Source organism: Corvus kubaryi, unplaced genomic scaffold, assembly GCF_017639235.1.
Source record: "Corvus kubaryi isolate FWS band 111438036 unplaced genomic scaffold, C.kubaryi_AGA036_p1.0 37225, whole genome shotgun sequence".
Lineage (NCBI taxonomy): Eukaryota > Metazoa > Chordata > Aves > Passeriformes > Corvidae > Corvus > Corvus kubaryi.
This window is the reverse complement of record NW_024581064.1, coordinates 1,026,930-1,054,234: the sequence shown is the minus strand read 5'-3', so window position 1 is coordinate 1,054,234 and position 27,305 is coordinate 1,026,930. Positions and strand designations below refer to the sequence as shown.

At 43.1% G+C, this 27,305-nt stretch overlaps 3 protein-coding genes and 1 long non-coding RNA gene across 8 annotated transcripts in view; 1 reads left to right on the top strand and 3 right to left on the bottom strand.

The window, feature by feature from the left end:
- The window catches only part of LOC121662081, a 9,819-nt gene extending 8,462 nt beyond the window's left edge, over nucleotides 1-1,357 (bottom strand). The window contains exons 1-2 of the long non-coding RNA XR_006015165.1: nucleotides 877-1,357; nucleotides 88-318 (exon numbers count right to left, since the gene is read on the bottom strand). This is a non-coding gene — a long non-coding RNA (uncharacterized LOC121662081). The remainder of the gene's footprint in view (nucleotides 1-87; nucleotides 319-876) is intronic.
- A 1,875-nt stretch (nucleotides 1,358-3,232) lies between these two features.
- Nucleotides 3,233-15,443, bottom strand: LOC121662076 (carbohydrate sulfotransferase 5-like). 4 transcript variants are annotated; one of them, XM_042022893.1, is made up of 2 exons: nucleotides 14,803-15,443; nucleotides 3,233-4,716 (listed from the first exon to the last, which is right to left on the bottom strand). In XM_042022893.1, the coding sequence occupies exon 2, from the start codon at nucleotides 4,686-4,688 to the stop codon at nucleotides 3,507-3,509; it is 1,182 nt and encodes a 393-aa protein (XP_041878827.1). In that variant the 5' UTR covers nucleotides 4,689-4,716; nucleotides 14,803-15,443; the 3' UTR covers nucleotides 3,233-3,506. The 4 variants fall into 4 exon arrangements, with proteins under 4 accessions (XP_041878827.1, XP_041878828.1, XP_041878825.1 ...); XM_042022894.1 differs by lacking the exon at nucleotides 14,803-15,443 and adding an exon at nucleotides 14,346-14,416 and having other exon boundaries at nucleotides 3,233-4,710; XM_042022891.1 differs by lacking the exon at nucleotides 14,803-15,443 and adding an exon at nucleotides 13,130-13,816.
- TMEM231 (transmembrane protein 231) lies at nucleotides 13,921-19,197 on the bottom strand. Of its 2 annotated transcripts, XM_042022897.1 has the most exons (7): nucleotides 18,999-19,197; nucleotides 18,753-18,922; nucleotides 17,564-17,692; nucleotides 16,074-16,217; nucleotides 15,697-15,778; nucleotides 15,461-15,566; nucleotides 13,921-14,633 (listed from the first exon to the last, which is right to left on the bottom strand). In XM_042022897.1, exons 1-7 carry the CDS (start codon nucleotides 19,138-19,140, stop codon nucleotides 14,444-14,446), a joined length of 963 nt encoding a protein of 320 aa, XP_041878831.1. In that variant the 5' UTR covers nucleotides 19,141-19,197; the 3' UTR covers nucleotides 13,921-14,443. The 2 variants fall into 2 exon arrangements, with proteins under 2 accessions (XP_041878831.1, XP_041878832.1); XM_042022898.1 differs by lacking the exon at nucleotides 17,564-17,692.
- Nucleotides 19,198-19,309: 112 nt separating this feature from the next.
- GABARAPL2 (GABA type A receptor associated protein like 2) lies at nucleotides 19,310-24,268 on the top strand. The gene is made up of 4 exons (XM_042022900.1): nucleotides 19,310-19,696; nucleotides 20,006-20,061; nucleotides 21,975-22,147; nucleotides 23,684-24,268. The coding sequence occupies exons 1-4, from the start codon at nucleotides 19,663-19,665 to the stop codon at nucleotides 23,772-23,774; spliced, it is 354 nt and encodes a 117-aa protein (XP_041878834.1). The 5' UTR covers nucleotides 19,310-19,662; the 3' UTR covers nucleotides 23,775-24,268.
- Nucleotides 24,269-27,305: the final 3,037 nt, after the last annotated feature.

The window sequence follows — 27,305 nt, the reverse complement described above, 5'->3', positions numbered from 1 at the left end:
AGGAGAAGGAGAAGGAGAAGGAGAAGGAGAAGGAGAAGGAGAAGGAGGAGAAAGGGCCCAAAGTAACTGCACAGCGAATTTCCTTACCATAAGCCAGGCTCATTCCCTGAGCTGACCGATATCTCTGAGCTCCCCTTCATGGCACAGCCCTGCCAGTAAAGAACAGAAGTTCCTGCCGCTCCCACTGGAATTCTGTAGCATGCCTGGCATTCCATACGTTCTGCTGCCTGAGAATTCCTGCAGCCGTCCTTGGGAAGAGCAGTTCACTGCCACAGGAGGAACAAGAGGAAAGCAGTTGCCACTCTCGGGTTCTGTGCTCTGTAAAAAGTAAAACCAGATCAAGATCAAAGCTCCATAAAGCTGGAACCATCTCCAACCTCGGGACAGCCCTTCTGTGGGAAAAGTGTGGATGGGCAATTAGGAAGGAGATCATCATGCAAATGGGCAAGGGGGGGAATTAAATTCTGCTGCTTTCTGATTGAGGCCTGCTTCAATTTGCAGCCTTTATAGTATCAGTTTAATGGGACTTTTTGTGCTTTAAAGAGGTTTTTATTAGCTGGGGGTTGTCCCTGCCTGGACTGAGGCACAGCACAATGAGTCTCCTGCCTCCTGAAGCCGTGTCGTTATCCCAGCATCTGAAATTAAAAACCAGCACTCTGGGAAACCTCTCTACTCTGAGGAGAAGTGTGAGGAGTGTTTGGGTCTGTGGAGAGCCTGGAACAGCTCTGAGAGACACCAAACATCCTGTGGATCCCAATGAACAGCAAAACATTCCAGCAGCTCCTTCCAACACCGCCCTTGTCGGGAACTCTGTCACCCCAGTGGGTATTTGTGGGAGTAAGGAAGAAATCCCACTGATGACCTCAGTGTGATCACCTCTGGTTCGTCTGGGGATAAGTCTCCTTTATCCTTCTGGGAGAATAAAGGAATCCAATGCTGCCTTAATCCCCTGCTCCTCGGAGTCTGGATTTCCAGAATCCATCTCCTGGCCCAGCATGGGAAGGGTTGTCCAGCGCTGGAACAGCTGCCCAGGGCAGTGGTGGAGTCACCAACCCTGGAAGTGCTCATAAAATACATGGATATGGCACTTGAGTGTTCATAAAATACATGGGGAAATACATGCAGAAATATAGGGATAAATACATGGGTAAATACGTGGATAAATATATGGATAAATATAGGGATAAATACGTATGGATAAATATGTATGGATAAATACATGGCACTTGAGGTCATGGGTTGATGTGACCATGGTGGTGGTTGATGTTTGGACTTGATGATGCTAAAGGCCTTTGCCAGCCTCAACAACCCCAGGATTCCATGATTTTCTGCCTTTTTCTCCTGCTCTGGGGCTGAGAAACTCCTTGAGCGGAGCAGCAGTGGGAGCAGGGAGCCACAGGCTGCACATCACAGCTCTGCAGGCACTTTTAATCCACCTCTCTGCATGTTCATGGAAGATGGCACAGGAAATCTCTCAGCCCCAAAGCATCTCCCCAGCTCTGCACACCCAGGACAAAGCCGAGGTGAATGATCCCCTCTAAGCTCCTTCCAGAGCCATTCCAGCAGCAATCAGAGGCAGCAGTTCCTAGAGAAACGGCTCCTATCCAATTTAGGAGCCTTCCCTTGGGGAGGAGACATCCATTTCCCCTTCTACCTGTCATTCTTCTTCATTCATGGACTCAATAAGGCAGGAAATCTGGCAGGCTTGAAGTAAAAAACGAGCTGTTCACAGGAAAGAAAGCCTCAGTGGGTAAAAAAAAACAAACCCCAAACTGTTGGAATCAAGATGCAGTTAATAGGAGCAAAAATAAATAGAAACAGACTCTAAATGTAAATGAACATTACATCACCACTGGCATTTCAGCTCCTTTTCAAATACAGAAATAGCAGCAGATTTAACTTGCAGAAAGTTGCTGTGTTCACACAGCCAGAGCTGCTTCGGGGGCACAGCCCTGAACCTCCTGCTCCCCAAAACAACTCAAGACTCGAGAAAGGAGAAACAGGGATCAGGCAGTGGGGGGAAATCCCAACTTCCCGGTCAAAAGAGGTTAAGAGAAATACAATTCCATCCCTTAACCCTGCGGAGATGGGATCTGTTGGCGTTTGCCAGCCGAGCCAGCGACTGCACCGCGCCGCGTGCCCCAGCACGGCTCCGGACAGACCCTTCCACCCGCTCCCGAACGGCACTGCCGCCTGCACGGCTCCATCCGTAGGCAACCCCCGCTACTCGGTGCTTCTGCCGCGGACCCCGCCAGCCCGGCCGCCCCCTACAGGCACCGTCGACCCCCTCGGCGCTTTCCCTGGACGCGCCACCTCGCCAGCGTTCCCCGCTCACCTTTAGCTAGCGGTACCAGCGTGAGGCAGCGCACAGCCACAGAAAGCGCCACGGCGGGTTTCTTACCTGGAGTTCCGAATTGTAGTCAGCAGCTGGCACCAGCGACGTCTCAAACCCAAGTCATCCCGTATGCGCTACGTTCTTAGCGGCAGGACCCCGCTACCCGTAACAGCCCCAAGCTGCGTGCCCATCCCCCGGCCCCGCACGCGCAAGTGCAGTTTTTGAGCGTCACCGATCCCGCAGTGCTTTCTTGGACGCAAATACCGAATGTTCACCGTACGCGAGCACCTGTCTCTGCTATCAAAGCTGGTTGAACTGATCGCTTCCATGCAGCAGTATAATCGATACGCAAATTTTCAAGGCATCCTAAATTTCTCAGTGATCTTCACAAACAATTTGTAGTTCTGGAGAGAGAGGATAACGGTATGGATTGCGCTGCAGGAGCAGGTGTGCACTTATTCTGTGTCACAGTATTGGAACACAATAGGGACAGCATCAAAACATTATTTCCAAAGTGATTCCACCGAAAGTTTCTTCATATTCTTCGGATTTTGCACTCCAAGCAAACATCACATTCAAGTACCCGATTGTATATGTTGCCACTCCAAGGAAACCACTACGAAATCTATCAATAAATGAAGTTCCCGTTTAAGCCTTTTACAACACAGCTGCTGCAGCTGCCCCACCTTTTGGAAAACTTTTATGTTAAAACTGTAAACATCAAAAGAAGTCTGAAAAAAAAATACACAACTGCAGAACAACTTTAAAGAAAAAGAAGAAAGTCAAGTGAAGGAATTTAGTATCTACTTTGTTCCATATATACAAATAAAGAATTATGATTCTTAAATAATTAAAGCATGAAAAAAAGAAGTGAACTGTTATCAATAAACAAAGACATATTTGAAAATCCATCTTTTAATAGAAAGTGCTTAAATTATATTCATAAAACAAAGCTGTGAGCAGCACATTTACAGGCTGACAAGTATCTTGCTGTCTTTTCTTTTTATCTAAAAAACTCAGGAAAAAAACCTTCCTACATTAACAGAAAAAGAGTAGATGAAAAGATAGTTGAAGTCATCAGCCAAGGATTTTCCATCTACTGTATGCTGCACAGTAGAGAAATTTTCAAACATCTACCCTGTCCCACCTCCCCAGATCTCTCAAAAATGTCTCAGTGCTTTGGATTAAACGATGACCAACTGAATTGATTTTGTCGTCTTGGCAACACCAAATCCAATGTCAGATCTCTTTGTTCTTTTTCTGAATCCACCAGCTGATAACCAAGAATGTTTATAGCACCTTTGCAAACTTCCTGTATTTTCTTAACTTTCTGAAAGGAAAGAACATTTCTCCAGGCCTGTGAAACACTAACTGCATCTCGAGATGTTATTTTGAAGGCTTCTTTTTTTTTTCCTGGTCCCTGTCCATGTGTGATATTATAGATCCAGCTTTTGAGCCGGGGAGTCAAACTAAGATCTGCGAACTTATACATTTCTGAGATTTCTGATAATGGATCTCTTACCAGGTCTTCAAAACGGACCATTAAATAGCGATCTTTCAGAAAATTAGGTGGTTTAAGAGTAGCCGTTTCATAAATCTGAACGTGACTTCTACAAACCTCTTGCATTACTTTGTATTTGCTGTCTTCCACTTTAGTGCCATTGGTACTCAAGACGATTCCATTGTCACGGGCTAATGCTTTGACTGATTGTTCCCGTGACTTAACGACTGCCCTGGGGTCACGGACCAGGTGAATAATTTTGAGATTCAGGGATGGATCAGTGAGAAGGGGGTATAAGACCTTCAAGTCAAAGAATCGAACTTCCTTGATGACAACGTGGCTGTAAGTTTTACAGGCTTCCTCCACCTTGCTGAATGGATACCGTCCACAAAGAGTCTTGCATGCCATTTCACTCATTATGTCAGTACGTTGAAAAGAGTCACAAGCAGGAGCTGAACACAGAGCCCGACTCGCTGCCCACTGGAAAAGATCAGATAGGTTTCTTTTCCAAGGCATGTAAGCATCAAACACAGACATGTCACACAGAAAGACCGACCTGACTAAGTCCCGCACTGCCATGTGTAAGACTTTGGCGCTGTTCTGGTACATTGTAACCCACACGTGCCATGCAGGTTCCATCAGGTAGAAGACGCTGGGATGCTGGCTGAAAAGTTGACCGACAAAAGAAGATCCTGACCGCCAAGAGGAGAGAATAAGTATGTGGACTTGTGATGGTTTTTCCTCAGACTGAGGCATGAAGCTACTATACCGGGCATACATGAAGAGTAAGAATCCAGTCTGAACTGTAACAAAAATTATAACAATTGTGCTAGGAATCCGAATCCTTGCCATTCTCACCGAGGAAGGGCAACGAGAAAAGCTGAAAAAGAGAAGGGAAATGCCAGTGAACCATTGCTCCTGGGCACAATAACGATAAAACTCACACAATACAAACTCTTGCATTAGTAAAACGTTTCTTCAAACGCGCATGTATGTATGTGGCACTAACTGCTTCTTTAATCAGTTGCACTGGGGGGTGATCACTGCAAGTGACAGCTCTTGGAAACTGAAAGGAACTAATGTGTAACAGTAAGATTACTGCAGAAATAAGCAAATAAGTAAATGTTCAATGTTGAAGAAAACCTTGGGTTGGATTAAAACAAACAAACAAACAAACTACAAAGTACACAAGGCCCTCAACTTGAATACTGGTAAATATTGCCCCAAAAAAAGAAAAAAAATCTGTCTGAATCGCTCAACTGTATTTCAGTTTCAATTCAACATTATAAGGATTTCTATCCCCTAAAAAGAGTGGATGCGAACATCAATAACCATGGGTGCTGAAATAAAAATAATCTTATCTAATGTGAGCGCTGTACCCTACAGCAGCAGTAGGGTGCTATACCAATTGGTGCTTGTCCACAACCTTCTGTTTTCCAAACTACAGAAGGCAGAAGATGGATGATAGCTCACAACCTGAAGCCACACCTGGCCACAGATGATAAAATGAAAAAGCAGCTGACACATGTATTTGGTCTGGAGTGCGTACATCCTAAGACTGAATACCCTGAGTTCGCATTTAAGGAATTACCAGTTTGGGAGTTAGATTTGTCTGCATATAACTCCTAGAAAATCTTAGGCATGTCAAACCCCAGTGGATTTCTATTTTACTTTGCAGTCAAAGTTCAAGACGCATGCATTCCTCATGGCTTTTTACTAGAGATTTTTGGCACCTACCCTTCTGTGGTCTCACTTGTCCAGATTCCACTCGTAAGCAGTCAGTATATGTTAGCAGGCAAGGTTTTAGCAAAGTAAGACTCCTCCCATACGCAGATAATCTCAAAAGTTCTATGTACACGTATTTGCTATCTAGCTGATTTACAATTCGAAATTACAATTTTTTCATGTTACGGTGAAAGATACATTTTTCAACACACTCTGAACTCTTGAAAGAAAACCAAGCAGACTAGGGAACATAGATACACACTCATTTGACATCATAAATTGAATTAAATGATCACTCATTACAAAACCTTTATGTACACTGCATATTAAAATGTGAAACTCTGCTTCAAAATTCTGTGGCAGCAAAAGTATACAAGAGTTCAACAAATAATTACATTGATTTAAAGTAAGTAATGGAAGAAAAGCCTTCCAAGGACTATTAAAGGCAAAAATGAGGCTACAGCCCACAGCTGTGGATCGCCTTTGGTATATGCCTGTATTGCGGTGTCACACTAGGAGAAATAAGGCTCACTGTGTTACTTAACTTTTTTCCTAGCAGTCCACTACTTGCTACCGTCAGGCACGAGAACAGATAGATAAATCCTTAGTTTAATTCAGCTTGGCCGTTCTTCATAGATAAAATCTGCCTTGTTCAAATAGTGATTTTTTGCATATTTCATCTCCAGAAGCATCTATAAGTTTCTCTATGCTGTGAGGATCGCCAGCAATCCAGAAGCCTGCATTGACACTTCGCCAAACAGAGGGGATGAAAGAATCTAAGATGAAGTCAAAGTACAGTTGCATTTGCTAATTGAAAGATTTTTCCTGAAACAGACTATATTCCTGAAAGTCAGCTAGACATAACTATCTCAGATCTTTTGCTTGAGTGCAAGTTGCAAGTAATTATCTACACTAAGACTGTATACTGCAGCTCCTCACAGTCTCACCCATTATGTAGCTTTTAGAGACTCAATTATGCTTTCTAAAGAATGAATGTGTTTCTACTCAACTGTTGCTCCACTCTAATCCTGCTGCAGAACTGCAACACTAACTGCTCTTTAGATGTTATTAGCAGGCTGGGGGGGACTGAGGAATAAAAACCAAAAGCTGTTTTTTTAAATTCACTTCTGCCTTGACTGTCTCTCGGACCTCTCCTCACTCCAGTTCCCACCCAAATACTGTCGCAGATGATGCTGTGCCAATGAAAAAACAGATAACGTGAGTATTAGTCCACAATACACGTCCGAATGAATCAGACTCAAGCACTACAAATAACATCAAATGACTGTAGCCGAAGTATTTCCCTACACTTCAATATGATAAAAACTGCAAGAAAAAGTGTGATATCAGAGTAAAACACTAAGTAGATACCCGTTTTCTATATTTAAGATTAATTTTCTACCCTTTTGGAAAAGTTGAAGTGTTTCTAAGGAAAAAATATACACATGTAGATACCACCAAAGAAAAAGTATAATTACGCAACAAAATATAGCATCTGTAAAAGTATTCTCTAGTATGCATAAGGCCAAATACACCACTTTCTCTGTAAACAGTGCCTTTTATTTATGCACTTCTCATGTTGGGCATGTATAATTCTATTTTCATGTAAACAACCCTTTACCATTTGCAATTGCATTCTGCAGTTAAGGTGATTTCAGCCCAGGTTAAACTTGCATTCCCTTAAAGTACAATTTTTTTCAGCCGAACAAGCTCTTTCATGATTTTTGACAAACTTTAGCTGAGACAGAAAGCAGCTGTTGAATAGCCTGTAGAATAATCTTCTCATGGAGTTGCTGAAGATCTATATATGTATACACATATACACATATTTATAAATCTGCTGAATAGATTACATTATATCATTGCCTTAGCTGTGGACTTGGCATTGTTGGATTAACAGTTGGACTTCATGACCTTAAAGGTCTTTTCCAACCTAAATGATTCTACAATTCCAAATGTGAGGGACAGGATCTTGCGAGACAGCCTACCTCTGATCCTCTATTTATTCCATTGCAGGACTCACCAGATGGTGCTGTTAGGCAAGCTCGCTCTTTCAGCACAGAAAGGCAGTATGCCAAAACTGCACACTGAAACTGCACACTGAAACACTAGTCTGTGACTTGCTTTGCATTGCCTCGCCTCTTTCTGCTAGTGCCCACCTCCTCCACCAACAGCTCAGGGGCACCAACTACCCACCCCAAGATCCCCTCAGGAGAGCAAAATTGGGGTTTGTTACACCTCCTTTTTTCCTGCTTTGCTCCCCAGAACTGCTTCCTCGTAGCTGCACCTACCTGACTATAGCAGGCCTGCTAACCACAAACATGGGGGGAAAGGGAGAAGCAGCAGAGGGGCCAGATGTTCTAGTGTTACTGCCACTTCAGCTGTCATCTCAGTGACAAAACTCTTGAAAGCACCTCCTCGTTGACTCATGCAATAGGACTGACCCCAAGTGGCAAGGGAGCGACAACAAGCAGAAAATCAGGCTGTAACAGGCATCCAGTTGCAGCAGCCAGCACTCTAACACCTCTCACATCTCTCAGCTGAAACTCATGTCGTATGGCAACACTCGGTGGCATCACAATACCTGCTTTTGTAAATAATGAATACTCCTCAGCATAAATTATTTTACTAACAGTTACACTGTTACTCCTTTTCTGTGACAGTAGTATTACTTCTTTTGCGATACCATTTCTTCAAGGAGAGCTCTGGTAAACAGAATAATCAGAAGTCTCTCAAATTCTTCAGGCACAATCATCTCTTCACAGGGCAATGCAAATGTTCAAAATGTGATCTGAAAAGCATCTGCATACGTGGTTTAGTTGACAGTCCTGAATCAAGCTCTGTAACTGGGCTCCCCATGCTAACAGCTAATAATGGAAACAACATCCTAGACTAGATGAACCCTGGGACAGTTCCAGAATAACTATTCTCACATATCATCCAAAGGAAATTAATTATACAAACTGGTCAACAGAGCAACCATTTTCTTCACAACTTAAAACTGTCTCTGATAGACTGGTGAGCTGCAGGGCCACTAGTATCTGCCATTGCTTGCCAAGAAACTAGATATGTAACGGAAAGCTATCCAGTTTTACCAAGCAGGGTAAAAATACAGTCGATGGTAGTATTGGTCCCAAAAAAATCTCTTTTCTAAGGAGAGCACTTTTCAGACCCAGAAAGGGTCTGAAAAAGAAAGAAAGAAATTGTCCAATGGATGATCATTTAGCTCTCGCTTCCAGGGACTTTTATTCATTTGTTACATATGACATTGGAATCGGGTAATCAGATCTTTTCAGGTCAGCTCTGAAAGAAGTACAGTTTCTTAGTAGCTTCCTTTGAGCACAGAATTCAGCCCGAAGAGACTTAATAAAGTAGTAAAAACTAACTTTATAGCTAAAAAAAAGCCTTCTATTAAACTGCTCATTTTTTTCTGGGATACTAAAAAGACTGTAGAAGGACAGAAAGAGTGCCTCATAATTAGAGCCATCAAGAAACGCACTCTCTCTTTGAGCTTTTGACAAAAGGCTGGGATGAAAGACTCCCTTAGAACAAACAAGTCTGGGTCTGTTGTGGGAAGACTGAAAAACCAGGCTGGATTAGAGCAAAAACATTTGAGTGAAGTATTACAAATACCTGCTTCCCTATCATGACTTCTGAGCAACCGAATCTTAGCTGTCTCTGTCAAAGTCTTCCCTGGCCATGTTTTGTCCGGCAAAATTTCCAGCACACTTTCATTTCCAACAGTCTATGAAGCATTTTTAAAGTCAAAGAACTTACAGATTACACAGAAATTACTTCAACTTCAAATAACATACTCAATTGTGGGTCCCTTCCAACTCAGCATATTCTGTGATTCTGTTGATTTCCCAGACTGATCTCTTCCACTGAAAAATTAATACCTAATGGCGCATTATGTGCTTAACCTTTTGTTACCCAAAAATGATTGTCCTGTATGCTGACCTTTCAGAGCAATCATACGAGATGAATATAAGTACCACTTATGTACTTAAAATTCACCAAATGCAGCAGTACTGACTGTAAAAAGAGTGATAATGGTAAATATCATCATGCATTTTAAAGAATTAATAGGGAAATGTTTGTTCATGGCATGATAAATAGAGCAAAGACCACGTGAAGGTCTACTTTTCCTTGTGGCGTTTACTCACTGCATACTTCACCTATAAGACATTGCACCGGTGCAATCACCACCAAAACGGCTTCTATGAGCTAACATTAGAAACATAGTTTGCTACTCAAAAAAGTGAAATGTTGGAACATGACAAAGCTGGTCAAAGAATAACACACAATAATATTACTAGTAATTCTTGCAGTAAATCACCCCGCCGACAAAACATCACTTTCCAGTATTCTTCTGCAGCTAGAATCACACACCTTCATAAAGCAAAAGCTTACTATATCAACGACAATATGCAGATTGGTATTCGAATGGGAAAAGAAAAAGTTTGTTTGGAGGGTGCCTTCTATAATCTGGTAGTTTCTAAAAGAAAGTCTTTCCAATACTAAATAGTTGCAACTGATAAGCCTGCCTAATTACTTTTTAATAGAATAGTGAAACTGCAACTAAAATAATAAAATACAGTAAATGTAATGTAGTAATTCTGAATTATAACATTATATTAGCATTTCAGGTGATACTGGTAATTTAGCTTTTGGAAATACACTTCTTTTTACAATCTAGTGGAAAATGAAATTTGAAGAGTTGTTTCCAGGAAATCATCAGACTTCAAGACTTTATAATACAATGAAACATACCATAAATTTAATTACATGTTCACCGAAGTTCTTTTTCTAAAAGATACTGTTTCCTTTAGGAGATTTTTAATTTTTTTTTTTTTTGAGTTAGATACAGTTGTCCAGCCTAAGCACATGGCAGTGTCAAAGCATAGCCCTCCAACACCTATTTATCCATGCACTGCAGCTGAAGATCACGGAGTGTTTTCAGCTACTAGAATGACCGGTGTTCAAGAAATGAGGTCTGCTTCGTTGCAATTTTTGTTACGAATTTTTACTATGGCAAAACTGGGGTGACAAAGAGATATCCGCAGTGACTGAACGCTATTCACTCACAGGACACTCTGTCTGCACCGGTACAATAGCGTCCTCAAATTCAAACAGTCCGAGGACGACCGGGTTGAGGTGTGTGTGCCCTATGCGCCTCACCGAAGCAACTGCTGCAACTAAGAAATAATGACAAATGCTTCAGACCAGCATGTCACCTTCAGCTAGAAAGAGAGGCAGGACACAAAAGAAAAATGGAAAGGGATTTCCTGAAATGATAGGAAGGTTTCTCCAAAGCACCTTATTTCACTATCTAACTCCAGCAAAAGAAACCACCTCAACCTGAATCAGCCATGTTCTCTAGGGAAAAGGAAGGAAAAACAAAAAGAGAGAGGGGGGGAAAAGAAAAAAAAAAAAAAAAAAAAGGGGGGGGGTGGGGGAGGGAGAAGAAGAAGAAAAAAAAAGAGGCTGATTTTCGACAGCTTTGCCTCTGTCGGTGCGACAGCGGCTCCGCCGCAACTGGTATTACCGCTACTCCGCCGCCACAAGCAGGGGCGTGCGTGACCGGCTCAAAAACATCCCCTTTAAAGCACCGTTGTTTGAGACCGGAAAAAAAAGGTCTGACCGGAAAAAAAAAGTCTGACCGGGACTTCCAGTCCTGTAGAATAACGGCACCCCCACCCGGACCAGCCTGCCCGTACCTTCTCGCCGCCCCCTGCCACCGCCGCGGCTTCGAGCTGCCGACAGAGACAATGAGCCGCTTTCAGACGTGGCCGGGGCAGCGGGAGGAGCCCAGGAAGAAGCCGATCCGCCCCCCTCCCCGAGCATCCCCGGGCAAAGGCGCAGCCTGGCAGAGGCGGTCCGCTCGCCTGCCCCGCCCACCACCGGCCACCTAGCGCCCGACCGTTCGAGTGGGACCGGCCCGGCGCGGCGGTGACCCCGCCCCGCAGCCAGCCAGGAGCATCCTGCAAGCGCCCGGCCCGTACGGTTCCAGCTGGCTCGCCGAAGCCGGCTCGTGGCAGCACCGCCTGGCCGCCGCAGCAGCTAGCGGTCCCGCGGCCTCTCCTCCGCGGGGTCACGCGTGCCTCGGGCCTTCCTGTGGCAGCAGCCCCCTCCTCCCGGCCTCCTCCTCCTCCCTCCACCTCGGCCCAGCACCCCCACGCGCACAGAGCTCGGCGCGGCCGCGTCCCGCTCGCCTCCTGCGAGTACAACCGGAGGATAATGCCCCCTGCAAACTGGCTGCTTGGTGAGTTAACAAGCAACGAGGTGGTCTCTTTTATCCTAGTTCCACCTCTTAAAAGACTCCTGAAGCACGGCTCTTACACGGCCATTCCCGCATCAATTTATGCACAGGACTTTTAACTTAAAGCTGCTTTCTTTTTCCTTCTTACAGAACTTTGACTAATCCTAGCGAGCAGCCATGTCCTTCCTCAGTGAAGAGCATTTAGATTGCTCTGTCATATGTATACAGAGAAGATCTGTGTAGTAGCACTGTGGTGCATGGTAGTGGTTTTGGCTTTTTGTGTTGCTTAGCAAGCTAAAGGAAGAGTCCTTACAGATCGCTTTCTGAGAAAGGCTCTTCCTTACTAAACCTCTTTTAATGCTAGTTGCAGTGGATCCTCAGGTATATATTTTTCCCGTGTAGTTCAGTTTGTTTCTTAAGCTACAAAATCTTGCCTTTTTTCTGTTGCTTGGTTACTTACGGAAGTAGAATGTCTCTTCAAGCTTGAGAAAGGAGTCAGAACTATGAACCAAGAACCATGGTCAGTATAAAAAGTGATCCAGGAAGTGGCCACAGCAGAGGTATCACAGGGTTTTTTTCCCTGCTGTGATAACATCTGCCTTTACGGCTCCCTTTACCCTGCATTCAGTTATTAGTGCCAGTCATGAAACACCTCTTTCAAAAGAAATAGAGGGATGGCTTCAGCTCGTACTAAACAATTACATGCCACCTGCAAGCAAATAACTCTTTTGATTGCCTCCTTTTAATGTATATAGTTCTTTGCTTGCATTACTGTAGAGGATTTTTCCAGCTTTCTTTATCTAAAGGAAAAGAGAATGTTAAGGATATTTTTCTCTGTCTTTCCTGAACTAGACCTAATCTCCAGTTCTTATTTCACGTGCATTCACTGAATTGTTGCTCTGAGCAGCATCACTTGCCTTAACTTAATGTGAAAGGCTACAACAGGAGAGAAAAGTGGGAGGGGGATTAATGGAGTCTCCCAGTACTGTGGCTTTCAAGCATTAGTCTCTTCCATGTTCCCATTGCTACCTTAAACTAAGGCTCCTGTTCAGCTTGGAGGAAGGCTCTTAGGCATTCCATTTTTGTGGGAGTAGAACATTCAAACCCTTAAACTGCGGTCCTCTGGTCTCTCCAGAGATTTCATGTCCACCTTAATGCTTGTGCAGACACATACCAAGTTCAGTCAGGGAACTGACTTGTCTGAAAATTTGATTACATATTTGGTAAAGATCATCTTCACCATAATGAACTCGCTGAATTAACTCATGCAGCCACACGAGCACCATTGCTGCAAGGGAGAGTGTACCAAATGTACATCAGCTTGAGATACTGGAGAAACAAGCTCACGGGCCCCTTCGTTCATGCTGTGTAGCGGCTCGACACACTCAAAAGCAGTAGACAGTTGCTTTGACTCTGAAGATGCAGATACGAAGGCAGTTACCAGCAGCCCTACACTGCCACATAGAGACTTCAAAGATCCAAGAGCAAACTGGAGACTTCTGGAAAAGGTAGCTCCCAACTGCCAGGATGCTGAATTCTAGAGGACGATGGCCAAAAGGTGGCATACTGCTAAGCTGCTCTTTCATATTTCATAGCTGCACCGTGTCTTAAGAGTTCAAGAGAACCAATGACAGAGTTTTTTGCAGAATTCTAGCATCTAGAATTGTGTGAAATTCTGTCCTGCTGTAACACTGCTTTGCTAAAATTAATTCTTTAGTCTAAAACTGAAAACATAATGAAAATTTTGTTGTTTTCTCTTGTAAGCTTGTCTGGCATAAAAAGTAAGCCCAGAAAGAGAAAATAAAATAATCTTCCCTACTACTGCCACCATCAAGAATGAGGGACGCAGTCTTTCAGTGCATACCAGGTGATTATAATTTTTATCTGTTCTAAGCTATTCAAGTTCTGAAAGTAATTATTTGCTTGCTTCGAAACTCTGAGGCTTCTCTGGTAGAATTTTTTGCTAGTTTTCTTTCTTTCAATAAATACAAGGATTCTCTGTTTTACTATTCACAATTCACAATTAATGGCCTGGTGCTACAGTAATAATGCCAATAGTAAATGGTTGTGCAGACTTGGCACACACTATCACCGTGGTTTCTCACATCAACCTTGAATTTATTCATCCTCCAACTTAATAATTAAATTGCCGAGTATGTATAGCCACAGTTACAGAAGTGCATCTCTGACCTTAACTCGTCCATGCATTTTTTCAGATTTCTTTTTTTTCATTTCATAGTGCACATAAATGCATGTACAAATAATTCTTGACAGAACTCTAAGACTGCAGTGAATTGATTTACAAGAAGTGAAAACAGTTCATGTTGTTACTTTTAGCATATTATTTTCAGTTTTCAAGGTGGTTTTCGAGGCACGTTCCAGTTGCAAAAAAATAACTAGGCTCTTCTTTAACTGTCAAAAATATAAAATTTTTCGGTTCCAAAGCACATTTGTTCCTAAAGAAATTAGATGAATGAACATGTATTTTAAAAAGGAAGAACAGAGCATACTTGGAACATACTTAAAAAATTCTGATCTTCCGAAGTAAGAAGTGTATAGAGAATAAAATCAGGTAACTAGTTTTGAATTGCATTTCTATAAAGTCTTCTCAGGCATCTCTTCAGGACTGGTGCTGTTTGTAGGACACTACTGGAGATACAGGCAGAACTGGTGATACTGGAATTGTTGTCAACACCTGATTCTGGAACAAAAACATCTTAATCCTACCGAACACCCAAAGAAAGATAAGGAGGATGCTGACATACTGGATCCAGGCAAATTTAATAATTTCCCAAAATCCTGGCTGATATTTAAAGAAAGTCAAGGAGTGTTAATGAAGAAGCTTCTGGTGCTACCACTGCAAAAACTAAACTCTGAGCCACAAAAACACCTAAAAGCCTTCACCATGGTAGGTAACAAAAGCTGGAGGGAACATCTGTCCTAGAAGACATTTAGCCCAATTCTGGGTAAAGCACCTACTTTGTGCCTGAGTCATCAGGAAGTAGTTATTGTTAATATTCAGGCAGGTAAACAAATCTTGTAAGAAGTGTGATCCATACAGATTCTTCTAAATGCAGGCTCATTCTTGTCTAAGAAAAAGAGCAAAGAACTTAATGAATGAAGAATTATTTTGTTAGAAAAAAGAAAAAAAATTCCAGTCTGTCTGCACATGAACAGATATAACCACCGCCCACTGCAGGAGTTATTATTTGGTGAGATGATCTTGCATATGGATTTCTAATGATGTGCTTTAGGTCACAGACTACAGTATCATGCTTTGCTAGTGGCATCTGTGACGGATCGGGACAGCAGGTACTGCAGAACCAAAGCAAGATGTACTACGATTATTCCCTGAGAATAGCTAAGGAACTGCCTTAAAGGCCTTTTTAGCAAAGCTGAAAAGCAACAGAGGTTCCCAGTAAAGAAAGACAAAAAGTGGTTATGCAAGCAGAACCATCTGAAGGAATGAACAAATAGGTATTTCATTAACTCCAGAACCGTAGCATTTGCTTAGCTAACAAAAAAAAAGTTTAGCAACACATCTAAGAGAAAACAGTTTGCATTTGGCCTCTATGTGGCGGAGGCTCAAATAATAGAACCCTGTCATGTCACAGTTTATGCAGTTTTCAAAGGATATAAGATAACTTCCACTGGGTAATGAACGGTGGCATTAATGATAAACGGTGTATCTGTTGCTCTTCCAGTCATCCAAACAGGGTTGGGATCTGAAAAGACTGTTGTCACTAAAGTGGAGAAAGAAAACATCCAGATTAAGGGGGGGCTTATAGGTGTTAATACAGAAGTCATGTATCTCACGAAACAGCTGCCAGTATGCTAACTACTACTGTCCTGTAGCTACACATTCAGACTTACCATTTCTATCCCAATATGCCGCAATGATGTTTACTAGATCATAGTCACTTGCAAAAGGACTTGTGCCATTGACCACAGACACCTGTTACAACAAGGAGACACTTTAATTATTTCTCCAGTCTTCAAGACAGTAATTCTACTGAGTTTCTTACACAAAGTAACCATGCCCTTCAAGGAACGAACATAAACATCACACTGAACATCTTGGCACAATAACCTCTTCCCTCTTGTAGTCTAACAAGGAAACACCAGTTCCAAAGTTTTACAGTTCACTCTGTGCAGCAGTACAAATAATTAGGGTGTCACCTGCGATACTAGGCCGATTAAGAGGGTGGAGTGGGGGGGAATTGATGGGGAAGGGAAAAATGTTTCCTCACATTGTATCTGGTATCCAGTCCACAATGGTTAAGTAATTGCCTCTGGTTCAGTTTCAGGTCTCCATTCACATAGAGCTGAGACCCTGGCACAGGAGAAAAAAACTGAAGAAAAGCCATGCTCTGCATCACAAATGTTGACATTCTCTGAAATAGTGAAGACAAAAAAGGAGAATTTAGAGGGAGGAGGGGGGACACAACATACTTTTCTACTCTGTATCTACAAAGTTTTCTATGTGGATTTGATTTTTCTACGATTCCCAAATTTCAGATCATCACATTAGTTTAAACAAGCGAACACCAAATAAAAAATACAATTTTTTAAAAAAGTGAACTACCTTAGTTACTAGGTAACTAACTTTATTAACTCAACAAAGTTCCACAGGAAATGCAGTCACGTGCAGCAGTCTGTGGCTAATGACAGAACGATCTGACTAGCCATAACATGTATAAAGCAGCAAGGTGACTAAACACATTCACTGGAGACACACTTTAAAAAACTCAGCAATCAAAATCAAGGACCAAATAAAGAAGGTATTACCGTTCTTATCGACCACTCAATCTGAAGGAAAATGTCCACAATTACAGTGGAAATAAAATAAATAAATAAATAAATAAATAAATAAAATAAAAAGTGTTGTGAATATCAGAACTCCCTGTGATACTAATACCTGACCAAATACCTCAGCCCAAATTTAGGACTGTTGGGCCTTTATTCTGGGCCTCAGGCCCAGAATGTTTCCTACACCACACAGCTATGCTTGCTAAGCTTGTCCATCTGCAATCAGCAAGACTCTCTAGGAGAAACAGCCTAATCTCCCTAGGAAAACAAATTCTTGTCTGTGTGGCTGCACCCAACGCAGCTCTGTATTATTGCTCCTTTCAGATGTATCCCTGGGTTCCCTGTGCGCTGGTGTTTTTGCTTTAGGTATTGACTGCACTGCCGCAGCAGAACTGTGTTGTCTTATCTTCCTGTAACACTTTCTTCCTCGTCCCAGTTACAGGACACGGAAGATCCTGGCAGATGATTACCGATGCTTCAAGAGCTGTTAAGCAAATCGAAGGAGTTTCAGGCTGCTGCAACAGCCTGGCTCTCCACCTCAGAAAACGAACTGGTTATGTCAAGACACAGCAGGAGGTAGGAATGCACATCCTTCTGCCTATCGCAGGACTCACAGTTATTTCCAGGTGCCACCCGCACTGATACTCACTGTTGTGCATTTCTGTCCTGTATGCTGCACTACAGCCCAAGAGAATACAGAGCTTAAAATTTTTAAAAAAAAGAATTTCTAGCAAAGCGTATGAAAATACTCAAGAGAGCTAGACTAGGAATGACACAGCAGAGGAGAAGAAAATTAAGTATTTGATAGTAAAATAAATATTTTAGATAGGAATTTCAAATGTGGAAAGTTTCTTTTCATCTTTTGTATAACCACTACTGGAATATTACAATGGGTCTGTACATCACAACAAGCAAAACTAAAAATGCTCACATAAAGCTGGTACGAAAAGAGTAGAATCAGCTGAACGCCAACTACGTGCTCCGTTGGTTGCAGTGGAAGTTCCAATTTAAAATGCAACTGATCCATTTTGCCATCTTGATTTTTGTCTTCTTCTCTAGTCTAAACAAATTTTTTTTAAAGACAGGAATTTCTGTTTAGAAACAGAAAAAAAACAGAAGTAAAACCCTGGGGGACCTCCACAACTGCAGCACGCACATACCAAGGAAGCAAATAAACTGCATAGTTAGGAATGCAATAAAAAGCTGCTTGACTATTTATAGACAGAAGACTAGAGACAAACGAGAAGCCTACACTGTCATCTGTTGTACAATGTCTCATATCCCCCTCCCGGGAGGGATAGTTTACTTCAAGGTCTTTTCTGCCCTACAGCATGCCAACCGTCTCCCCTGCATGCTACAAAGCATGCCTTAGGATCTTCTGTAAGACACAGTGCAAATATATGACTGATGGTCATATAGATTGCTCTGTCAATCTATATGTCAGTCCCACAGCCACTGCAGCATGCCTCTTAATGGCCTCTGTATGCTCATTCGTGGCTGTGAGCCAAGGCTTGCTATGCTTGTGTGCCAGTGTCCAGTACTTCAGCTACTTGCAAATCTACCAGGGCTCATAACCGAGGCAAACAGAAAAATAACTGCCACTGTGGAATCCCACAAATAAAAATGACTGCAAGGCAGAGGTTATGTGCTTCTGAAGGCACATACCTGCTTCCAAATCTAGGGGCTACCTAGCAACCCCCGCAAACTTCACGGGATAAGCCATGCGGCCAGTGGAGAAGGGCACAACTAATTTGATGAAAGTAAACTGACGTGTTCACGCAAACCACCAGCGGTGCTTGTGGACATGGTTTAGTGGCAAAATCGGTAAGGTTTGGCTAATGACTGGACTTGATCTTAAGGGCCTTTCCCAATCTAAGTAATGCTACGATTCAGTAACACTGAGCGGGAGTGCAACGGGACTCGTTAAAAATCCAGCAAATCCCGATGTGAGGCACAAGGTTATACATAAAGCCGCTGCTACCTGAAGGCAGCAGTGCCTGACGGGCCACCCGCTCAAAAGCGCCATCAGCACTCGTGCCCTGAGCCGGCTACCGGTCCGCTGGCCCTACTCTGCAGCCTCGCTTCTCGCCACTGTTGCCGGGCCGCCCGGGCAAGCCTACCGACAGGAGCGGGACTCGGAGCCGGTCCTCCTGGAGCCTGTTGAACGCTGGGAACGTGCTCCACGCCAAGAAGCTGCCCGGGCCGGACCCGATGGTGGCGACGAAGAGAACCTCGTACCGGAAACGGACGGTGGGTTGCTCCAGGTACGCGCTCTGCTTCAGCCAGAAACCTGAGGGCAGAAACAGCACGAGGTTTCAGGACTGCGCCGGGCCCGGCCAAGCCCCGTGAGGTCGAGTGGCGCTCACCGTGGCTCCGGTAGGCCACCAGCAGCGGTGGCACATAGGTGAGCGCCGTGATGAGCAACAGCGCCAGTGCCGCGGCGGAGCAGAACCCAGCCCGGTAGCGCGTGTACAGCGCGGGATGCGAGAACAGATCCACGCCAGCCATGGCGAGCGGCCCTCAGCGCGGGACAGCACCGCCCCGCCCCGCACTCTCACCGGTCGCCCTCACCCGCGCCTTCAGCGCCGCACTGGCGGAGCGTCGGACTGACGAGACGCCGCGCCAATCAACGCCGAGGGGACGGGCGCATCAGCCAATGAACGCGCACCGCCGCCTCCCGGCGCCGCCGGCGAGATAGCGCCTGGCAGCGGGATGGGGACAGATGGATGGGGACGCCTGCCGGGGCGGCGAAGTCTATGGCGCGGCTTCGAGTGCCCCGGGAGGGCTGCGGGCGGCCTCGCACCCGGCAGGTGACTCCGTGCCCGGATGGCACAGTTCCGCCCCGCGATCCGCGGCCGGAAGCGCGGCCGCTCAAGCGGTTGCCGGGGAACAGGCGAGCCGGAAGTCCCGCCTGCCGTGCCGCTGCTGTTGTTGTGACAGGGACCGTGACAGCGACAGGCCCGGCACGAGCCCCCGCCCCCCGCACACGGGCCTCGCCGCCTCTGGCTCCGCTCCCCGCCCGCCCGCATCATGAAGTGGATGTTCAAGGAGGACCACGCGCTGGGTAAGGGTGGGTCCGGGCCAGGCGCTGCCTGGCAGCGGCCCCGGTGCCCTCGGTCTCCCGTGTCGCCATCTGTCCCCGTCGGCTTCCCCAGGCGGTCGTCTTGTCTGTGGGCGGACAGCCGCTGGCGGCCCTCGCCGAAGGGTGGTGCGATGCCCGGGGACGGTCTTCCCGAAAAGCTAGAGACCGCTCGGAGGCGGGGATATGGTCGCGATCCCCGCAGGCTCACGGCCCTGCCGGCGCTGCCCTCTCGGCCTAGAACACCGGCAATGTTATTACTATGCAATGACTAATTATGAGTTTTGTTCACAGAGCACAGATGTGTCGAGTCGGCAAAAATCCGAGCCAAATACCCCGACCGTGTCCCGGTGAGTAACCAAGCCAGCTTCAACAGAATACTTAGAGGCAAAGGTGGATAAACTGTTTCCATCCTGTCCACTCTGATGAGTTCCTACTAAGTAAATTCATGTTCCTTTTTGTGTCCTTAGATGCTTTAAAGAAGCCCCAAACACATCTAACTACTGCAACATTTTCTCCTCTGCCCCAGCGCTTAGCGACAAATAAGCTTTCTAAACACTTTCCAGGGATTTTTATGATATATCACAGTCCTGCTTTCTTCTAAAGGCAGTTATATCCCAGCAACCACCTTCATTGTCTTGGCGATTGTGCCTGATCCTTAGAAAGATTATGAAGATTCTTGAAACCTTGACCATCTTCCATCCTGGCTAAATGAGTTAGATGATATCCCTCATGTATTCCACACCTATAACCAGTCATCGTGGTGAATCTCCCCATGCAAACCCTGTTGAAGAGCCAATGCAAGTGGTGACCTCTCCTTTCTGCATTAATACCTACCAGTCTGCTAAATAGTGAATGACCTCTCTTCTTCTCTCCACAATCCCTTTTAACATGTTTGTCTGTGAAAAGACCACACTTCACATCTTTATGTAACAGCTAGCAACATGCCCACATTCTCAACTTGCTTGAGTGTAAAATTTCCCACATCCCATCTGACCACGTGCCACTTAGTGCCACTCCTGCATCTCACCTTTTGGTAAGTAACTTCTCCATTAGCACAGCCCAGAGAAGGAATCTTTATTCCCATTGACTTTTTCTGCTGCTCAGTTGCACCTAGTCACGAGATTTTCTCCAGCTGCAGTCTGGCAAGCTGATATGATCCTTGCTGTTCTCTCTTGACTATCCCCTCATACGTAGACTGTGGTGTCCTTAATGACCATACATCTCCACAGTATCCATTTATTTCAAAAATATCCTTGATAACCTTAGGGGAAAAAGAAACGTAGAAACTCATAGCATGAGTCAGAATGACATGCTGCCGTATCAGGAATGGACAGCAAGGTGTAGATAGATACAGGAATTAAATCTCAAATTGCAGCAATCCTTTGTCTGGAGCGGTATGTATTTTCTGCTTGATGATTCCAATTGAGCTGTTGAAACGAAATAGTTGGTATCAATTTAATACTCAAAAGTGTTTTTCAAGCTTAATGTTGTAAGTGGAATGCAGAGCAAAGGAATGGAGACCCTGGAACCTCTTGTAAACTGTATTTCCCAACCTGCTGTATTTTTCCTTCCAGAACCAGCCTCTGTAGCACAAAAAGCATCAGGTCTTTTTCACAAGGAATACTTAATTCTCCTTCCCCTGTACCTGTTGCTTTTTGTTTCGTTTGTTTATTTTTGTCTGGTTTTGTTTGTGGCCATCTTGCTGTCTTTCCTTCCTGTAGTCAATTTCCGATTTCCGAAGCAATGATGAAAGATACTCTAAATGTCAGTTCAGCAGAATACAAAGTTAGCCTCACCAGTACCAGTACAGGGGAAGGATCACCTCACAGTTCGTTGCCTAGTACAGTCCAGGACACCATTAGCCTTACTTGTGGCCAGGGCACGCTGCTGGTTCATTTTCAACTTTGGGTCCACATTGTAATAATTTCGTATCATCGGTGTAAAAAAAGTTAAATGACGTGCGTACTTTCCTGTCACAGGTTTCTTTAAGGCATAATGCACCTTTTTATCCCATGACTGCCAAAAACCCAGGCGCAGGACGTTTTGAACCATTGTGTATATGAATGTAGGTCTCAATGCAGCTGTAAAATCAGGTTTCAGAGTGCTGAGCCAGTTCTACCTCTGATTTGGTTGTGGTCAGGAAGCCTCTTTGTTCATCCCCTCTGCTCACTGTTGTAAGCCTGTACAAGCAAGCGATCTACCAAAGCTGTCTGTTCACACCAATCCTTAACAGCTTGACCTTCACACCTGCACTTTACAGGTCATAGTGGAGAAGGTCTCAGGATCTCAGATTGTTGATATTGACAAGAGGAAGTACTTAGTTCCGTCTGACATCACCGTGGCCCAGTTCATGTGGATCATCAGGAAGAGGATTCAACTGCCATCTGAGAAGGCAATATTCCTCTTTGTAGACAAGACTGTCCCACAGTCCAGGTGAGAGGCTATTCACTCGGTATTCAGAATCCTTTCAGCAAGCCTGTGCATATTAGAGGGTGAGTAATGCCACTCTTCGAGGCTCATCTGGCAATTTTAGGAGGTGTTTGTCACATCCTAATCTCACTAAAAGTTGGTTTTCCTCATGAGTTTGATAAATGCCGTATTTCTTGAGCTAGGCTGAAAGGAAAGGTGACTGAAAAATATACTATGATTTACTTCCATGGGAAAAGGGTGAGGTTTGCAGTTATGTGCAAGAACATGTACATCATCAATGTCAAAAAAAATGATGATTCTCAGTGTAACAAAAAAGTTGTGCATTAAATACTCAATAGCAAATGCCATAAATTATTCTGAAAAAAGCCAACAACCTGTCAGTTTACAAAATAACATTACAGACTAGTTACTGGCTCTTTTTTAAAAATTATTTTCTTCTATTAAAAAAAAGTAATTGCTATAGAAATGTTTTTCACATTGGTTTTATACAGGAATAAGTTTCATTGCTTTCTGCTTACATACAGAATATAGCAGAAGCAGCTAGTACAACTTTCTGCACAAGATACTTTAATAAAATTTAAGGAAATAGTATGTCATTGTATGCCTGAGATGTGGTATTTTTCTTAATACTTAGTTGTAACAGAAACAGTCCCTCCAGGTAACCTGATACGCAGTAGGGATCCACGAGAATCATCCTTTTCTGCTTGTTTTCTTCTAAGAGTACTGAAAATGCCTATATGTCATCTTCATAACGGTACTATAGAACTGCTAGGAGCAGGAAAGAGAGATCCGTTGTCTCTTCTCACATGTTCATAATGAGACATCTCAGCTGGAAAAATAGGGCTTTGATAATTCAATATTAATGTAAAAACGGCTACTTCTTAACAGATAAAAACACAATCCGCTCATGGTTCTGCTCATTTCATAGGCTGAGTTTATGTAATAAACTTCTGTATGAGGAGAGAAGGATGTCAAGGGTTGGTGATTTATCTGCTACTCACCAGTTATCTTCCATTTCAAGCACTGCTCACACATCTTCCCAGCTCCTCTCTTGGGCAGAATGACATCGTTGTTTTCCCTGTCATCACATCCAGTCTCCATCTTTCAGTTCATTAGCCTTTTCTCAGTTTTGGGAAGTCAGAGAAAGGTGATTTGAGGAGGCATCATTTGTGCACCTCACTGATGTCAACTGCTCCAACCATCTGTAGATAGATGGTTGGAGCAGTTGACCAGCCAAGTAATAGCTAGCATTTCTTTTTTGTTTTCAAAATAGAGACCAATTTCCAACAAAACAGGGAAGCATTCTGACAAAGGCATTTGTGAAGAAATTAAAAAAATTTACTCTGCAAAGAGTCCAGGATCATTTTTCTAACTCACAACTCAACTGCTTTTCATTTATTCTCCTCAATCATATTTTAACCTATACACAGACTTACAAGTTTTAGCTTTTATTAATCCTTGCTTATATGAGGTTCTAACTGTTAACACTGGCAAGTTGCATGAGCCAAACAAATCATTCCTCTTTTTTCCCCCTTCAAGCTTAACTATGGGACAACTTTATGAGAAGGAAAAGGATGAGGATGGATTCTTGTATGTTGCCTACAGTGGAGAGAACACATTTGGTTTCTGAATGGTGGGTCTTGGCTACTGTACCATCCTGCTGTGTATCTTGTAAATAGCTGATCATTTTCTGTTCTGACATCCACAGAAGTTCCTTCTATATACATGCATTTGTAACTGGATTTATTTCTTAATATATTGATAGGTCTTGTTTTATTAGACTGTTAAATTATAAAAAAAAAGTTTTGTTGGTTTTGTGAATTTTTTTTTCTCTCATGGCTATGAATTCCCAAAGCCTCAGTTCTTTGGGGGGATACATTTGATGACATTGGTTAAATAAGAAAGCAAAGTAGTTGAGCTACTAAAACCTGAAGAGAAGAACATACGTTTATTCTGTTTTGAGATGTCAGTTTAAGAAAAATAAAACCAATAAATTAGTATTGGGAACACTGGATTTGCTAGCTTATCCAAAACCAGGAGCAAGATGCTGATCATGTTGAATTGAGCTAGTATGTTCCTCTTTCTCAATTAACAAACAAGTACAATAAAAATTCCTGTCACAAACAGGCAGTGCTGTCATTTCTTTACCTTCATTTTGGCCAGAAAGTTACTCGTCACATTTACTAGATGCTACACAGCTGTTTGTATTACTTACTAGACATTGTACACCTTTTCAAACTTTAGTGTGTGGCTGATGATACCAGGAAGAAGCAAGGAGCTCTTTGTAGGTTTCAAAACCAGTAGCTTCAGAGCTACCGTCTCTCACAGCTACTATATTGCACAGCTACTTCTGTTTGCAGGCAAAGAGGCAGACCTGTGGATTGTGTGGGAGAGGGTGGAAAAACCACCTAATTGACCTAATTGCACAGTGCTGGAGTTCACACTCTGATATTAAAGAATAACACTGGGTTGAAAAAGTAGCATGACTTCGACCTTCCTAAACTAGCAAGGAAATGCTAAATACAGTTTAGATTACTATTAAAAATTTTAATTCATTTTCTCGCTACGTGGTGCCTAAGAATTTAGTTTTTAAAATGTTTCCAGTTACAGTGGAAATTTATCACTTTCCAAACTTAAACTCATACTCACTCAAATTCCCATGAAGATACATAATTGTTTAGTGCCGCAGTCATTCACAAGTATTGGCAGAAGAACTCCAAAATGTGAAGGTAGGAGCCTGTGAAATGTTGACACTACCATTTTATTGAGGCTTGTCACAGGAACTGTGATGCATGTGCTTAGTGCATGTGAAAATGCGCTGTTGATCTCAGTAAGCTGGAAAAGGTTCGGTCTTCTTTATGCTGAAACCTCACAGTTTTTCTACAGCTATCAAGTAATATTTTTTCTTAGCTGTTAACAGAAGAGTAAGGAACGTAACTTAAAAATGCTAGATAAAGTTAATTACATGCTAGCAAACAGATGTATCTAAAAGCAAGGGGAGATGTTATGATTGAGGTAACTTTTGGATTACCCTTCATAAGCCCCTAAAACCCCCACATAACTGCTCTGTTTAACATCTCTGTGTTTATTAGTTTCAATTTAGGAGCACAGACATGCAAGTAATTACAGAGAATGTAAGGATAAATATTCTACAGCAGTAACTTCACTTTTCATCTGCAGGTACACTTAAAATGGCAATAAAACATCAGGAGGTTTCCTTTTGAAATGCATAGGTGAAATGCATCCCTTTAGATAGTACACTCTTGTAAAATTATAAAAAGCATTTGATCCCATATGATCTTCATTTTCTGTTAACCCTTCAATTTATGCACTGAACAAAAAATGAAGAAATACGTCACTATTCCTACAGCAACACCTCTATGTCACTTATCATTAAGCTAAATTGAAATGTCATCTACAATATAACTAAACCAGTACTGGATGAATTTAGTATTCAGTAAGTATTTAGTATTCAGGCCAAATTTAGACCATTAGATAGCCTTCCCTCAAAAATTATCTTGCTTCTACCTGTATTTACTATGTATATATGTTAACTGTATATATTATGTACCTATCGTTGCTGCAGCCCTCTTATGACATTATCAGATACCTACACCTTGTTTTGGGCTCATGGTTTGTTTTTCTACAAATACAGTAATATAAATAGTCTTCAATTTACTCGGAATGTACTGAGATCAGTAAGCCTTCCAGCCTGTGTTAAGGTGAGCAGTGGAAGCACACTGTGAAGATCAAAACCTTGCTTTTCCAAAGGCAGTGGGATGCTAGCATCTTGTCTCAAGGAACTGCAGCTTCAAGGTCAAACAGATTGATTACTCCTACCCTTGGACAAAACCACTTGTTTCTGTGCTCTGGTTTTGACTTCCTTAAAGATAAGCAAGCAGTCTGTTCTGCCTTCTTACTATGATTGAAAATAGAATGACATCTCCAACAGTGATGCTGTTAAAGACATCCCACTCAATGATTACAGTTTCTTTGTCCTGGCAATTAGGAGCCATTGGTCCCCAAACAAGTTTGGGAAAGGCAAGGACCTATCTGGGTAATACAGGTGTGCTCATTTTACACATATGATCGGAATCCTGGTGCCCTCCTATGCTCTGCTGCTCCCACTGCCAATTGTTTGCTTGTCCTTATTAACCATGCACTGTGGGCACATTCCTGCTACCTGCCTCCCTGCTAACTCTGCTCTCCTGTGGCAGTCTCTGCATTCTACTGTCCTGCCCGTGCCTTGCCTATCTTTGTTTTGCGTGGTGTCAGGTATCCCAGCGCAAAGGAGTGATACAGGCTTGGAACATGTCAACTGTTATTTTCCAGGAGCAATTCTTCCAAAGACCTGCTGACAATGATCCAAATTTAGTTTGCTACCTGTTACAAAAGCAGAGAGACTGTTCTTTACTATCTCTGCATTCTTCCCTTCCGATTTTGAGAGCAGTTTCACGGTATTGCCAACAGCATTTCTTGATATTTTGGAATTTAACAGATGCAGCATTTAAATAATGATTTTCCATCACAGAAATGCCATCCAATTGAGGATGAGATCCCGCAGGCTTAGCCCCTCGTCTTTTAAATGCTGTTCTGTTTCAGCTCCTTCCCTTTCTTCGCATATTCATTGACTTGCTCCAGGCTTAAATATGTCCTCAACTCCATCCAAAAAGTGAGGTCAGCATCACTGTTCAGCACCTCAAAAACTACTTTCAAACCTGACAAGTAACAGAAAAGCAGCAGTCTACAGTTCACAAGTATTTTGCAAATGCACAAAAAAATCTTACAAGGAACAATCCTAACAGCCAGGCTCAAATTTTAGAAGTCTTAAAAGAACTTAAACCATGTAACTGTTCATCTGAAAACTCGTCTGATGCCAAAACTACAGAACTAGTCTTACGTAACCCATATTAATATTGCAGCTGGATAGGAAATGGGAACATTCCAGTCTGGTCAGCAAGTTCACTGCAGACATTGTTGATTAACAGTGGGAAACTAGGTACGATAAGTTAATAGTATCTGCAAGATTTCAGCGAAGAACAAAGGTAAATTTCGGGAACCTGGAAATCTACTGATAGTTCTTTAGGTACACTACAGAACTCTGCCCTTGGAATGCTACTTGCTCAACGACAGTAACTGCTACCATTTGTCTTCAGCAGTT